The following is a 17,439-nucleotide window of genomic DNA, read 5'->3' on the forward strand; positions in this document are numbered from 1 at the left end:
GAGAGGGAGGAGGAGGAGGAGAGGGATGAGGAGAAGAGGGAGGGGCATGGCAGGGGGTGGAAGGAAGCAGGGTAGGGAGGGAGGGAGGAAGGAAGCAGGGGAGGGAGGGAGGGAGGAAGGAAGCAGGGGAGGGAGGGAGGAAGGAAGGAAGAAGGGGAGGGAGGGAGGAAGGAAGAAGGGGAGGGAGGAATCAGGGGAGGGAGGGAGGAAGGAAGGAAGCAGGGGTGGGAGGAAGGAAGGAAGCAGGGGTGGGAGGGAGGGAGGAAGCAGGGGTGGGAGGGAGGGAGGAAGCAGGGGAGGGAGGAAGCAGGGGAGGGAGGAAGCAGGGGAGGGAGGGAGGCAGGAAGGAAGCAGGGGAGGGAGGAGTGCAGGAAAAGGGAGGGGGCACAGCAGGGGAGGGGACAGGGGGTGTGAGGTAGAGGGGGGAAGCCAGGAGGGAGGTAGTAGAGGGGGGAGGGATATAGTGGAGAGGGGGTGGACATGGGCAGGGACGGGAGGTGGAGGGGTGGGGAAGGCTGAGGAGGGAGTTGGGAGGGAAGGGGGAGGGAGAGAGTGCAAATAGAGTAGTTAATATTGTGATTAAAATCAGTAGAAGATTAGAAATAAAACATGTATTTAGACCAATTAATTGAAAAAAGTAATGATCACTTTCATGTTGATCAAGAGGTTACAGGGAAGGAGTAACTGAAGGGACAAACCGTAATCTTCAGCATACCAGTCATGCAACTAATCCGCTGTGCTTTATCTGCCAGTTTGAAAATTAGTATTATTTTCAAGGCACTCACTGGCCACGAGAAACAAGTTTTTGTTGATTACCTGTAAATGACGGCCCACCATGGCAAACTGCTGCAGGGTGTAATCCTAGCCACCGTATACATGGTTTCAAAAAATCTAACACTTCCCCTTGTAAATGTTAAGTAAAAATAATGTTAGTTTTTACAGTTTTAATGTAATTTTTAACTTATTTTTGTTCTTACAAAATTTTAGACATGTTATATGGATGTCTGTATATTAACACACACATATACATACACAAAATCAGCACTATTACAAATTTATTACAAATGTATACAAAATTATGCTTAATATGAGTCTGGCATATGTGGTTTCCTCTACCATACGACTTTGACAATATTTAAGAGCCAACTAAGGATTACATGTCTTTCTGAAATATTTTGAGTCAATGATGTAATCCCAGTTACTCAGTAGAACTGAAAAAATAACCAGAACAAAGCAACTCTAAATTATCACATGGCTCATCTTAAGTTTATCGTTTGTCTGTATACATATGATAGCAAAAAAATGTGGACATAATTCAATGTGAGCAACAAGAATCGCTGATCTCAGCAAGCTAAATACAAAATGTTTGTTATCAAAATTTTCTGGTATATAAAAAATATTTTTTATGTCCCAGTCATGGAATATCACACATCCAAATGATACCTACATAATTTTTTTTAAAGGTTAGGCTTGAAAACAATTCTTTTTTACTTTACAGCATGTGATATGTATGTCCAACAAAGTTATGAATCTATTTTAAATAAAAAGTCAACAGTAAGTATGTGAAAATGTAGTATGCATCTACATACCCTTTAGAAAAGAAAGCTGTTTCAGTTTCTTAGGAGATTACAACTGAGCAAAATTCAAATCAATAAGTATAACACAGACCTGAACCCTAAAAATTCTTCCATAATCAACATAATTGATTCACATTGTAGTTATCATAGATTCTCCAAAAATCTATCAAAACAGATACAAACACCACAAAGAGTGACTAGGAACCATATCATAGCAGAAATCCTGTCTCAGTTTGTTTTGCCTTCTTTTTACAGACCAATTTAATGTGATAATACTATACCTTTTACTGTACAAACAAGTGAAGTGAAATGCTGATACAGTTCATTACTGAAATGCAGTTCACCCAAAATGAAGTGCTGAACACTAAATTTCTCTTGCCCACCACTATAGACACAGATTTAAATGCACAGATCATTGGGCTTAGAACAGTTTATCATACATACTGAGATCAAGTATCTGCAAATCTTGTGCAAAACATACACTACCATTTTAACTGCATTAATTCAGAAAGGTAAAAGGCACATTTTTGATCATACATACCAGTTATCTAAATTCATCTACACTATTTACAATGCAGGAAAATCAAAATTGCTCTTCCTGGTGGGCCACTTCTAGCAATAACCTTATTATTTTAAATGTAGAGTCTGCCAACGAAGTGCAGAAAAGATTCCTATTATTAAACTTTATTATTGCATTTAACATCTGAGCTTGGACAAGACTTAATTGTTATTTGATGGAGTTATCATAAATGCTGTAATATACAGTACCTAATTTTCTTTTTTTGTAGATTGTCTTGTAAGCAAGCACAATGAAATTGAGAAGGAGTTATCAAAGAAACAAAAATCAAGTATTGTTCTATCTTACTTTTCACGGTAACTTTCATATTTTGATGAATATCGACATAAAAATATTCAACATGAGAGTAGCAATCTCAAATTTAAAACCTTGATGAAAACTATCATTATTCTAAATGCATTATTTTCTAAATACTTAAAAACAATACACAACAAACAACATGAATTTCCCCAATCCCAAACTACCAGTCAAAACAATAATAATAGTAATAATTATTATTATTATAATAATAATGTGGGTACAATAAAACACACTGAAAATCTACCAGTACAACAAACTTTACTTCTTTCACAGTTGCATTCTATAGCATGGACCAGAAACCCCAAAGAGTAATCTGAATGTAATAGTTAAACAAGAAGCACTTTTCTGAATAAAACATACATACGTCTAACAAAAAGAAATATTGTATGATTGAGAAAGACGGTTCTTGTTTATTATCCGTTATATTGTCTCACTGTTTATGAAAAGTGTGTCATAGTCAGTATTAAAACTGTAGAACACCAATTTGATGTTATTCATGGACCAAAAAAAGCTACAATAACTCAATTAAAAATAACCATGTTACGAACCATGCCATACACAATTCTTCGCAAAACTGGAACAAACATAAACACACAGTTTTATTTATTTTTTTTAAAACGACTTAAGAACAAAAAGATTATTACTCAGGTCAATAACATAATATCCATATATTTTACTCCCACTAAACACGAGTTCTGAAAGTTGATGCAACTTCAGATCATATAAAAAACATTTGCATATAAACTGTTGGAATCTCTGGAAAGGTATTTTGTCAAGTAAATAGATCCTTCTCCCAATGCTTTCCATAAAACCATAAAATTCTTTGCAAAATTCTCAGTACATGTACCTGATGCTTACTGCAATCAAAGATATGAGTTTGTATGTCATAAAACACTGATCAATCTTCTGCAGTTTAACAACTACAACACACCTAGACAAGTAGAACACTGAATTCTGTAAAATTTGCAAGCAACAAAATGACTTGATAGAAACCGTATTTTCACAAATAATAAGCGAAGGATACTGTACAATGAAGCTTTAATATTAAGATGGTTCAACAATGTCAGAATGCATACAGGGCCAAAAATGTCTCTACTGATCAAGTGTTCCTCAGCAAAAATCTGCATTTCCAACTTTCCATAAAAGTGTACAACGTTTTGTGCTAGACCACACTGTTCAATACCAGACATAGAAGTATGCATGCATCAACTGACAGAACACTCACAGCTCTTTCACTTTCGGAAGACAAACGAGTTTGAAACAATAAAATATTTCCTAATTCTAATAACAAAGTGTACAGTTTCACACAAATGATAGTAAAACAGTGCTCATAAGCACTGAATATATAAAAATTATTCAGTACTGCAGTAAATAGATTAAAGGTATATAATACACAAGGGGGAAAACTACCTTATTTTTAAAAAATGCCTATTGTCACTTGTAAAACCTACCCAATTTTTGACTTCGTAATGCTAGTGGAACTTGCAGGGAGGGGGTGGGGGGGTGGGGAGGGTGAAATGACAAGGGAGGAGAGAACGGGGATGAGAATCTGTGGCAAGTTGAAGGCTAAGTGACTTTTCTTCTCTTGGTAACTGCAAGGCACTGACTGAAAATATAGCATTTTTCCCTATCAATAAAACATGAACAAGGGAAAGTAAGGGAACTTTTTGTCAAAAACAGTTTTTGAAATGACTGTCTTGCACATCTCACAAGTAACTTTAAGAATAAACCTGTTCCTAAAAATGCTGCACAAACATATTTATAAGTCCCCGTCCTCTGGCTTCATTGTGACACGGAGCTTTTAGATCAACCCACTAAGCAAATGGCAGGTGCTCACTTTTCAACATATAAATATTTAGTCATTTAAAAATTCATGTTTGGCAATATGAAGGACAGCACACTCCGTGACTTTTGATGTTGAAGAAATAAATGCAGAGAAAACACTACAGTCACTTCTTCATCAATAGTTCAAGATTTCAGGCCTCCTCTGAATGAGAGCTACAGTCTTCTTTCACCACCCTGATAGGGACTTCCTTCTTGCCACCACCAAAGTCAAAGGAAACATGTGCCTTATTACTGCTTCCTGATGTGTTTGAACTGGCACCAACAGGACCCAGAGAGTCTGCACGTACACGTCCTGACCCACCAGACAATCGACGTACTCGTTTTTGTTGTAATGGATGCCGCTGCCGTACCTCAACACTATAACTCTCTGAGACACTTCTATTTCGACGCTTGATCATGTGCAGTCTTCCTAAAAATTCTTTTGGATCTGCAGGCTGGAATAACAAAATGTTATATGAAGGCTCTGTAGATTAATACAGCAATTTCAATACATGGGTTATCTACCAATTTCTACACCAAACAAGATGTCTCTCATTAAAACACAAACTACAAACTTCTTTTCTAACACCTCACGCCCCCTCCCCCTACACACACAATGAAAGTAATTGAAATGATGACCCATAACCTACATTACTATTATTATGATCACTGTGTGAACTCTCATAGTTCAATAATTCATCTACAATATGTATCAGTGTAGGACTGTCAATGGTACCACCACAAATGGTTGCATACAGGCAAATTCGAGCCGTATTAGAACTCGAGGTCCCACAAAGTTATTTACATATAAAGTGATGTGTCAGATTGCATAATTTAATATCTCAAATAAAAAAAAAAATGTTAATTTATCTAAATCTACATATCACTGCTATCAAGCGTTCTCCATTCTGCCTTAAATTATTGCTTTTTAAATGACATGGTTACTTTTGATTGTAAGATCATTTTTTTATAAAAGCCACTACTGCAATTTTGATCCTGACATAATTATCGAGCGTAACATGTAAAATTGTGCTTCAGTAAATTTTAAAACACTGTCCACCTGATAATGGCAGTGTGGCTGAAATTGCATTAGTGAGCTTTACATATAATTGGAGTTTACGGCCAAAGGTGACCATTACGTCATTTAAAAAAATTCCACATGGCTGTGAACCTCCGCTGTGCCCTCTATGGTATTTTTTTTAGGTTGCTTTATAACAAACATTACTTTAACTCAAGCTGTAACTATTCTACCACAGGTGTGTGTGTGTGTGTGTGTGTGTGTGTGTGTGTGTGTGTGTGAGGGCACAGGTGTCATGTGATAGCCTATTTCGAAGTAACTATGACAGTGGCAATATGCAATTGCTTCTTTGGTCACTAAATAGATTCTATTTTTGTCTATATTTTCTATCTTCATTCTAGCAAGTACAATGTAAAAATAATTATCTCTGGCGAAACTTAGCCCTACACAGAAAATCTGCATAACGTGAAATGTTTACAACTCTTAATCTCTCACATACGAGGTGTGTTCAAAAAATTCTGGAACATTCATAATTTCGTGCAAATGGTGTGTTGGACCGAAATGCAGTTGGCATCACTACACACGCCTGTGTTTGATGTGCAACTGCTGCAAGTTTCATTGTTGTATGTCTGTCAGTTATTGTTCAGTGTTTTATTGAGTAGAAGATTGTGTCACACAGTTTGCCAATTCTGAGTTGGCAGAGTTACAGGAGCAACACATCTGCACTGAAATTGGTGTGAAACTCAAGAAACCTTTACACACACACATTAAATGTCGCAGCAACCCTACGGTAATGAGTGCTTAAGCCATACTCAGTGTTACAAATGCTTCAGGTTTCAAAATTGCTGGATGGAAGTTAATGATGACCCTAGTTCAGGATGTCCTTCAGCATCTACTGACAATGCTCATGCCTGGAACATCAACCAAATTGTGTGTGTCAATCAAATACTGACTGACAGAGACTGCAGAAGAATGATTTCAGTAGCATCATGTCATGAGATCTTGACACAGCGTCTTGGAATGTGACATGTTGCCACCAAGGTTGTCCCACGGCTCACGAGCCAAGACCAAAAAGACGTTCACCTTGCAATCTGTGAAGAGCTTTTGGATCATGCAAATGAGAACAGGATGTTCCTTAAGAGAATTGTAACTGGTGATGAGTCATGGGTCTATGGATATGATGTGGAATTCTGAGGGTAATCCCAAAAGTAAGGTCTCCTATTTTTTTATGAGTATATAGACCTGTTTATTTCTACAATGGTTTACATCAGTTTACAGCTTGAACATTTAGCTATTTTTTGACATAATCACCATTTCTGTAGATGCATTTTTGTAAACGCTGTGACAGTTTTTTTATGCCCATGTCATACCAGCTCGCCGCCATGCTGTTCAGAAAGTTATGAACCTCTTCTTTCACCTCGTCATCGGAGCTGAATAGCTTTCTGGCCAAATGTTCTTTTAACCTACAGAACAGGTGATAGTCACTGGGCGCCAAGTCAGGACTATAGGGTAGGTGGTTGATTATGTTCCACTGAAACTGTTGCAGGAGAGCAATGGTTTGCCAAGCGATGTGTGGGCGAGCGTTGTGATGGAGAATGTGTACGCCCTTGCTCAACATTCCTCTTCTCCAGTTCTGAATTGTCTGTGAGTTTTTTCAGAGTCTCTCAGTACCTGACAGCTTTAATTGTAGTCCCAGTGACTCAACCTTCAACACTGTCTCCTCAGAAATTGATGATCTCCTTGCTTCTTTGTTCATCATGAATTTCAGTCCGACCAGTTGTGAACTCTCTACACCACTTATGAACATTTTTGACATCCATGCACGACTCACCATACACTTCCGTCAATTGGCATTGGATTTCAATCGGCGCGGCGCCCTTTGCGTTAAAAAACCGACTAACCGCACGCAATGTGCACTTGGCGCTAACATCCAACGGGAGGTCTATTCTCAATGGCTGCCAAACCAAGACTGAGCGCCTCAGCGTAGTGTGTACATGTTTACACATAGCGCGTGAACCACTCTTCATAACAGTGTGACCAACTGCCACACAAACAGAGTTCTGTACTTATAAAAAAAAGAAGACCTTACTTTTGGGATTACTCTCGCATATGTAAATTGAAGGTGGGGATGAAGGAATGGAAAGAGATTAGTGATGTCAGCTGCATCAGGAAATTATGTGGAATCAGCAGCGACGAGTGATAATGTTTAACAAATCGGGATTTTAACCCGAACTCTTCTGCTTACTAGTCAGGTGTGTTAACCACTGCGCCATCTGGGGCATAGTGTTATCGCAACTGCGCTGACTATCTCGGTACGCCTCATGGCTGACCCCCACTGCCACTGAGAGCCACCTATCCACACTCCCTGTCGATTTCCTTCATACTCACTACTCAGAGAGAAGGTGCATCAGGAAAACGAATTTTCATAAATAAGTTTTATAATGCAGGAAAAGATACACTCCTACTTGCCGTAAAGATGACAGAATCAAATGTCAGGAAATACGAAAGGCTGCTGTCCGGTAGTTACATGAGAAAAAGATAACAGTAATAAAAGAAATGAAAACGAAATGCCAAGGGTATTACTGTAAGATTTCTGGGACTCGAAAGCTCTTAAGTTTTGAAATGGGTTAAGAATGCAGTCACACTCTGTGAAACACACAACCTTTGTTTTCATTTATAGTTGATCTACTGTTTAAATCTAACTGTTTGAAACTAACCCACAACATTCGGCATCCTCAAGGCGTGTCGCGTCACATATTACACTGAAATGTGGGATATCTACAAGCAGTCTAGACTTTTTCAAAATATTGTTGTACAAAGGACATGTAAAAAACACAGTCAAATTATTTTATGATTTTTCCAAATTTTTCATTAACGTGAACTGGGCTGAATGGAGCTAACAGTGTGACTGTCAGCAAGCACACCATCACACTACATCTCATGGCAGTTAGTGTGTTAACGGACGGGCTGTGTTGCGAAGTGTTTTTCAGACGCTAGTTGACACACAGCATTGGTTGCAGTAGAAGGTGATGGTTTGCTTAAAGAATGGGTAGTCAGATTTTTTACTGAGTCATATGAGGACACTTTTTTATGATATCCTTGCACTGAAGGACAGATGAATTTCAGTGAGTTGTGTGATGCTCTACGTGAAGGAACATGCAAAAACAGATGAATGACCTCTTTCTCAATGGATTTCCTTAAATTGACACACCACTTAGTTATTGACCATGTGACTCAAAGGTGTAGTGTTTGTTACCCTATTGGAGAGTATTTATTTCACCTAAAAATGTATCCTTCAGATTCTGGTTCACTCCTTCTGTTTAACTGTTGTAAGCCCTTATTTAAGAACAGCATTTAAGCAAAAAATACGCAAGTCCCCAGAGATTAGCTAAAAAGGGGTTTTACTGTCTACTTTGAATGTAAACATATTAGTTTCATCACACTATTAGGGAGTCTACTTGTTGTGACACCTTTTACGTTCTCAATCTTTAAAGCAGAGAATGCCCTGAGTGGACACAAGTTATTTTTATCTATCTGGACTGGTAATAATGAACTGTTCTGTGGAAACACTTGCCACCATCTACAATTTTATCAAATTGCAGTCCATTCTCAGTTTAATAATACAGTGTCCTGCTTGAGAGTGTATATGATGATTCTACTGAACAACAGTGAGCCTGCAGTCAATGCTTGGCTGTTACATTAACTAGTTTTGTAGCTTCGTCCAAATAAATATCACGCAAATAAACAAAAACTATCATTTCACATCTTTACCGCGTTTCTTGTCTTTTATGCATCACCTTATGAATTGTACAAAATTCTGTTGCTATCTCTCTCAGTACTGAGAGATGTACAAAGAAAAACTATAGCTATGAGAGCCAGTTTGGTTAATCTGCTCTAAAGGTAAATACGTATCCTGCTGTCTAGTCAGATAACTTCACTACTATTTCCCCCTGCTCACAATGGTGTAAAGTAGACATTTGTGTACATACACCGACAATTTGTTGTGACGAAGTAGTGGACTTCACTAAGTATATATTTCGTTCTTGCTTTTTGGCATAACCCACAACAATTTTTTTCTGAAAATTATAGTAGGAAAAGTTCTACCAGAACGTACAGCTGCCACCAAACAGCTCCTCCTGTCACACCATCCCAATCATTGTTTCCCCATGTCATGTGCTCTGAACTTCACCAGCCACTTATGTAGACCATGCCCCACCCACTCCACCCTTCAGCATTCCAAGCCTGCACACCTACTGTCTCCCCCTGACTACCTAGTAGCTACCTAGCCCCACCCCCTTCCCCTCTCCTCTTCCTCACCTCTTTCTCCCACTACCCACCCAACACAATCCCCCCATCAGTCCAAAAGCCGAACTGCAATCCTGGCAGTGTGTCCTGATGACACAATGTAGGTGCAAAGTTAGGTTTTTTGTGTGTGTGTGTGTGTGTGTGTGTAATTTTGTCTTTAAATTATACACAAATACAGAAACTCCATGATTAAAAATAAACATTCATTGTATCACTAACTGGTTAACTAATTTTGATTGCAGAACTCACCTCAACCACTCTGAAATCCTCAATGCTCTTGAACTTCGAAAGATGTTCTTTCAATTTTGGGTTAACAATCAAATTTGCACTATGCTTGTAATATTTCAGGAAGGCCCAAAATTTTTCTAGACCATATAACTGCCCTGAAATTAATAAACATGCCACTGTAATGGAATGTGAAGTAAAGACGTATTTCCTTTCTTACAACTATAGAAAGGTGTTAACACAATGCACATAGTATCTTAACTTTACCCTAGTATCATATTTTAACAAGGTGATACCTATGTCAGGTTTACAACAGAACTTCAGCAATATACACACATCAAAAGAAGTTCTACATCAACCCAGTTCCCAGAACTACTGAAGATAGACCCTGACTGTGGGTATTGTATCACAGACACAGTCCCTTTGACTGATCAGAGATGTCACTAAACCCACCCAAAGATGTAAACAACCATGCATCAAGAGCGCCTCAGACAGAGGGAGCCCAACAGCCGATCAGTTCCAGTCATTCCACCAGGAAGGAGGTACACGGCTCGTGTTGTCTATAGGTCAACCATGCCTGGACAGTCAATACCGCAGTTCGACCGCGTCCACATTGTTACTTTGTGCCAGCAAAGTCTCTCAACAAGGGAATTGCCAGGTGTCTCAGTTAGAAACCAAAGCGGTGTTGTTCGGACATGGGGACAGGAACTGTCGATGGAACGCCTCACTCAGGCCGCCCAAGGGCTACTACTGCAGTGGATGACCACTACCAATGGATTATGGCTTGGAGGAACCCTGACAGCAATGCCACCATGTTGAATGATGCCTTTCATGCAGCCACAGAACGTCATGTTACGACTTGAATTGTGTGCAATAGGCTGCATGATGCGCAACTTCACTCCCGACGTCCATAGTGAGGTCCATCTTTGCTGGCATCACCTTCTCTTCACCAATAAGTGTCACATATTCGTTCAACCAGACAATTGTCAGAGCCATGTTTGGAGGCAACCCAGTCAAGCTGAATGCATTTTACACACTGTCCAGCGAATGCAGTTAAGGTGGAGATTCCCTGCTGTTTTGGGGTGGCATTATGTGGGGCTGAATTATGCCATTAGTGGTCATGGAAGGTGCCGTAACAGCTGTACGATACATTAATGGTATCCTCTGACCGATAGTGGAACCATACCGGCAGCATATTGGTGAGGCATTCGTCTTCATGGACAACAATTCGTGCCCCTATTGCGCACATCTTGTGAATGACTTCCTTCAGGATCACTCGACTATAGTGGCCAGCATGTTCTCCAGACATGAACCCTATCAAACATGCCTGGGATAGATTGAAAAGGGCTGTTTATGGACGACGTGACCCACCAACCACTCTGAGGGATCTACACCGAATTGCCAATGAGGAGCGGGACAATCTGGACCACCAGTTTCTTGATGCACTTGTGGATAGTATGCCATGACAAATACAGGCATGCATCAATGCAAGAGGAGGTGATACTGGGTATTCAGCAATCTGGACCACCACTTCTGAAGGTCTCGCGGTATTGTGGTGCAACATGCAATGTGTGGTTTTCACGAGCAATAAAATGGACGGAAATGATGTTTATGTTGATCTCTATTCCAATTTTCTGTACAGGTTCCTGAACTCTTGGAATAGAGGTGATGCATACACAAACATGAAACATGCATACACAAACATGAAACAGGCATATACAGATCTCAGAAAGCAGGTTGTGCAGAGAAAAGGTAGCCAGACTAACATTTGTCTATTACATATAAAAAATACCTTAAAATGAAAGAAAGTATAGATTATTTACCACACACAATAATAATCATTAATCTTTGGATCAACAAAGATACCTTAATGTCTGATGATATTTCTCATCATTCTTCCCACAGCAAAGACAACCTCTAAAACGGTTGCTTGTCATGCAACATACAAAGTTAAGAATAATAAACAATTGCACAGCAGGGATATTTCATGTTTAAACACAATTCACTGACAATAATAAAGTTATTTTGAGTGTTCCTAGTATTTTGAGTGTCCCTAGAAGTACAATATTTTGCTGAACCAAGGTAAGCCAGTATCTTTAAAACATTCAAAAAATACCCTCATTTATGCCTGAAAAAATTCCCACACTTCTGTTTCCTGTGTATGAATACTTTTTACGCAGTACAAATGTCACTGCTCCTCTCCTGGAAGGAGAGAAACAAAAAAGCTTTTGTTCACTTGCATATACCAAATTGCAGCAGCAAACTGAACTATGTACTCAACTAATAAAATGAACTGCATTCAAACAATAATGTACAATATTATCCTGATAGTAATATTGCAATGTACCTAGGTTTTATTTTTACACTTATGAGCAACTGAATTACATACTTCCCTTGTAATGCATAGCACCTCTTTTCGTTCTGGTGATTGTGGCAACTCTGGCAGGCTGTTCTCTGCTGCTTCTCCAGTTGCCCACAGTTCACAGATAATTGGTGGAGGAAGTTCTGCATGTGTACTTAACATCTTTGACAACGCTTACTAGAAATGGAGTGGGACATCAGCAGTTGGACGTCATGCTGAATATGAAATACGTTCAACAAATTCTCAATTTTGTAATGAAGGAGTGGTGTTGTCTTCCTGAAAGTTACAGGTCTCAACCGTTGCACATGACCTGGTACCAGACACATACAATTCCCATAGAAGGGACACTGCCAGCTCTAATAAGTCAACTTATGTACAGCTGCAAAAGACATGTAATGTGGCAAAGTAAAGAATGGAAAACAAAGGAACTAGAGTGGCCTGTGTAATGCCTTGATAGCGCAGTAATTAAATCAACAAGTGGCAGCATGTCACTGTGTAAGAAAGCAGATGGATCCTGGCCATCTGTTATGTATTTCTTCCCTCTACCCTCCCCCAAAAATTATTTATTTTGCAAATATCTTCCATACATCATTCATATGACCTGCACAGTATCTAAATTCTAAAATACTGACTCAGGGCTTAGCCAACTTAACTTTATGATCTACTACCTCCTTTTGGTTATTTAGAATCCATCCGTATTGTTAGTTTGGCTAAAAACCATGCTAATTACAAAACATCAGCAATTTCAGATTTCATTGCCATTGCAAATATATACCTATCAACTTCCTGATAAACTAGATCAAAAAGATTTAGGAGTCAAGTATTCTTATAACCAATGACTAAAATAAAATAGCAAGATTTGCATCCTTGGTTAAAACATTGTTACTGAAACAAAATTCCATATGCAGGCAAACTATCCATATTATTGTTATCTGAAAGTTCCCATTCAAACAAATCTTCTTCCACTGTTCAGTTACTCAGAAACACAAATCTTTAACTGTAATTTATGAAAATCCAGCAAACAACAGTAGGTAAATTCAGTCCTAATTACTGTCTTCTTATAAAAGAGGCTTGCTAGAAGCTATTTTAGGTTAGTCTGCATTGAGTTTGAAGGGAGCAACATTTATTCCCAAAAATACAGGATAATGTAATTAGTACCATGGACTGTGCCAAATTTCAATAATGTTTACTGCGACAATATGTCCAATTTGTGAACTTTGGTGTCACAATATTGCAGAATGTCAGTGGAGTATGTGGCTAGCTGTTTATATGTGGATAATGTAAGTAGATGAGACTTTAACTGGCCATAAACAACAGTTCATTCATTCGGTGTCCAAATTCAGGTAATGTGTATGAACTAAAAATATGGTGTGGACTACATCACTGACGAGAGCTTGCTTTTAACACCCATGTTTTGGATACTGACAAGGGTTACAGCACTTGTATTTTCTCCCCACTTAATACCTTGTACAAAGGTCATTATTAAACATCCGCATACTGTATACAGAAAGTTGCTAAGAACAGATTACTCTCTCCAGACTTATCCATGAGTACGATTGTGCTTATGAGTATGCTAATCTAGTGAACCATTCAAAATCCATAGAAGATCCAGCATGTTGAGCCCCTGGAATATGTTGCTCTGGAAAACACTATCTGCTTACCTGACAAAAATAGTTGGAGTTTCAAAAGACTGTTGTAACATTCCCACCACATCAATAGCATAAACACTGATTCAAATAGATATGATTGTAGTTTCAGTAAACAAAGTGGCATGGGCCAAACAGCAGCCAATCTTAGTTCTTTCTCAAGTGGCATGTTTGCTTGCAATGTTGTCAGTTCTGTAGTTGTATGCAGAGAGCAGTTCCGGGCAACATGCAGAGAATGTTATCAGTCAACTGTGAAGTAATTTCATTTGAGCTATAGCCTAGCTAGTCAAGTTTTCATACACCCACTGGATTCTCCTACTTTGCAACACCATACTATATACTACCACGGCGCACTCACCAACATTTTTTAACTGTCCCAACACAGATAGGTTGCCATGGTTCTGTAGATAAAGCTGCCTGTATAATGAAAAATAATTTTCCAGAACCTTTCAGTCAAATAAGTGTGCTTCGCATTACTGCCAATGAAAAAAAAAAAAAAAAAAAAAAAAAAAAAAAAAAAACCATACAGTCTTTGAAAAATAAACATTCTGCTGGTATCGACGATATTTCAAGCAAGCTGTTGAAGGCTGTTGTCAGGCCCCTGTACAAAGCAGGGGATGCTACAAATGTGTCAAACTATCGCCCTATCTCTCTATTAACAACATTTTCAAAAGTCCTAGAAAAAGCTCTGTACAACAGGATTGTGGCACACCTTGGTGACCTGAACATCATTAACAGTCAGCAGTTTGGTTTTCAAAAGGGAGTTTCAATAGATAACGCAATTTTCTCATTCACAAATGATGTTCTAGAGTCTATAAACAGCAAGAGGCTGCCAATTGGTGTCTTATGCGACCTATCCAAGGCGTTCGACTGTGTAGATCACCAAATACTCTTCAAGAAGGCCTGTCATTATGGAATTACAGGACCTGTAGGAAACTGGTTAAAATCGTACCTCGAAAACAGGAAGCAGAAGATTATTCTAGATGTTTCAGATAGTGTGTCACAATATATAGTGGACTCTGAGTGGGGAATTGTGCAGCATAAAGTGCCACAGGGATCAGTGCTTGGGCCCTTGCTGTTCCTCATATATGTTAATGACCTGCCTTTATCCATCAATAAGCAGTGTAAATTTACAATGTTCGCTGATGATACGAGCATTGTGGTGGATAATGTGTCAACTACTGACTTAGAATCCGAGGTCAATGATATCCTTAAAGAAGTTCTGGGTTGGTTTAGTATTAACTCCCTTTCAATAAACCTGAAAAAAAACCAATTTTATCCAGTTCCAGACAACCCACAAAAACCCAAAAGAAATAGTTATCACACAGAATGATCAGATGATAAAGCAAGTGTACTTATCAAAATTCCTAGGCGTATACGTGGACAGTAGGCTGAACTGGGAACATCACGTTCTACAAACACTAAAACGGCTGACGTCGGCAACATTTGCTTTACGAATTTTGTCACGCTTCAATGACATTACCATCTCAAAGTCAGCTTACTTTGGCTATTTTCATTCAGTCATGTGTTATGGCATCATCATCTGGGGCAATACACCTGCCGCAAAGAAAATCCTCACAGCACAAAAAAGAGCAATAAGAATCATTTGTGGTGTACCCCTACGAACCTCATGTCGAAATCTTTTTAAACGACTTGAAATACTGACAGCAACATCTCAGTACATATATTCACTGATATATTTCCACTGTGAGTTAAAGAACTTGACACTTATTCAGAAAGTGGTAAAGTACGCTGGAACGAAAATTTTCAATTCCCTACCCAACAGCATCAAAAGTATAAGGAGTAGTACATCAGTATTTAAACGTAGCTTGAAAAATTATTTACTTGAGACCTCACTTTATTCACTAGAGGAATTCTTTCAGAGAAATAAGTAAAACCCATATTGGAAAGATGTTTTTAAATTTTTTGACACTGTTTACTGTTAAACTAATGTAATAATGCCCTAATGTAAAAATTCCTGTTTTCTCATTTCCATTTTTGGGTCACTTTTAAACCCAAAGTGGGAAGTTTTGATCACTGTTCAAGGTTAAAATAAATGCAATAATGCCCTAAATATGAAACTGCTATCTGCACTGTTATTAATACTATAACAATGTCTTTATTCTATGTATTTTATTATGTACATTGACACGTTCCACATCTGAGTGACTTGCTCACATGTACAGATCTATGGAACAAGTATATAAATAAATAAATACTATATCACACCCTGACCTTCTGAGACATTGAGAAACTTCCTCTTCCCTCAAGAACAATACTAAGGCCATGAAAAGTCCTTTTTTTCAATGAGGAATGTCTCATTAAGAGACAAAACTAAAAGAGAGAAGGTGTAGCTGACATTGTACCTTTGGCTATCACTTGTTACTATGAAATGAATTGTGCAATTAGACATATGTAAATCCCTTCACAGACAGTTGGAATGCAGCCACCACACACAAGATAAACTGCAACATGCAACAGTATTATAAAATATAAATCATAATCCAGTTTGAGTGAAATGCCCTTACAGGATAGTTAAGCACAACCTTCTCTTTACATTTGTCCATCAAAATTATATTTGCAAGGTGACAACATTGCTTCTTATGCCCTAGAGCAAGGAACCTTTAAAGCTCAGCATGTAGGGCAGCTGTACTGACATTAATATTTACAAGCTCAGTAACATTTTATTTTCATAGTATACTTTACATTCTCTTATAAATATAAGTAATGCGTATTTTGACATGATCTCAATACAAGTCACTGATAGCAACACAATGTTGCAGACGACTTGTTAAAACTATTCACAAGTATATTACATTGTTTGATTTAGTTGCAACACGATATTATCCTCAAGTGGAAAATGTGTGTTAACTGGTGCAATGAACTATTGATAATAGGCAGTTATATCAACCAAGAATATTTCCTACAGTATTTCACCCAAAACACACCAATACCAATAATAATAATAATAATAATAACAATAATAATAAACATCAAAACTGGAGAAAGAAGACATGATTTTTCTTGAGACTCTTTCAACTGCATATCAGAAAAATTTTTTAATAGTGGCACAAGGAATAACTTTCAAATCTGATGAAACAGAGATCGGGATTAAAAATAACATGTGAAAACAGACTGCTTAGTTTCTCCAAATGATGTAGCTATATTGACAGATGACTTTTAAATAGGAGCAGAACAAATTCACACACTGAAAGAAGTATCAGAACAAACTGGCTTTCAAAAAAAGAGAGAGAGGACAGTAATATCAAATATCATTGACAATACAACATAGCTGAATGGTAAGACATATGAAGAGAGTTAAATATCAAAGAGACTAGAGAAAGCAGCACATTTGGCATCAGTGGGGGAAAAAAAATTGAAGAAAACTGACAACTGTCATAACGGTTGCACTTTTTTTTTGTTTGTAGTTCCTAAATGATCAAATAACGAAATAAATAAAAACCACAGTAACATAATAATTACAACGGAGAGTCTGAAATCATGAATAATCATTCTTCTAATTTCCAGAATTCAAGAGCACTGCATCAAAGCTACACATCAGTAAATTAACAGTATAAAATGATGCCTTTTAATTTCTAGACGTT

General features: G+C 38.1%; 1 protein-coding gene across 4 annotated transcripts in view; it reads right to left on the reverse strand.

Annotated features, from left to right (window-relative positions):
• Positions 1–929: 929 nt before the first annotated feature.
• The window catches only part of LOC126199377 (la-related protein 1B), a 139,847-nt gene continuing 123,337 nt past the window's right edge, over positions 930–17,439 (reverse strand). For all 4 annotated transcript variants that reach the window (XM_049936291.1, XM_049936292.1, XM_049936290.1 and 1 more), the window contains 2 exons: positions 9,851–9,984; positions 930–4,733 (listed from right to left, as the gene is read on the reverse strand). In XM_049936291.1, the coding sequence (XP_049792248.1) occupies positions 4,431–4,733; positions 9,851–9,984 (437 nt within the window). In that variant the 3' untranslated portion in view covers positions 930–4,430. The remainder of the gene's footprint in view (positions 4,734–9,850; positions 9,985–17,439) is intronic.

Source organism: Schistocerca nitens, chromosome 8 (assembly GCF_023898315.1).
Source record: "Schistocerca nitens isolate TAMUIC-IGC-003100 chromosome 8, iqSchNite1.1, whole genome shotgun sequence".
Taxonomy (NCBI): domain Eukaryota; kingdom Metazoa; phylum Arthropoda; class Insecta; order Orthoptera; family Acrididae; genus Schistocerca; species Schistocerca nitens.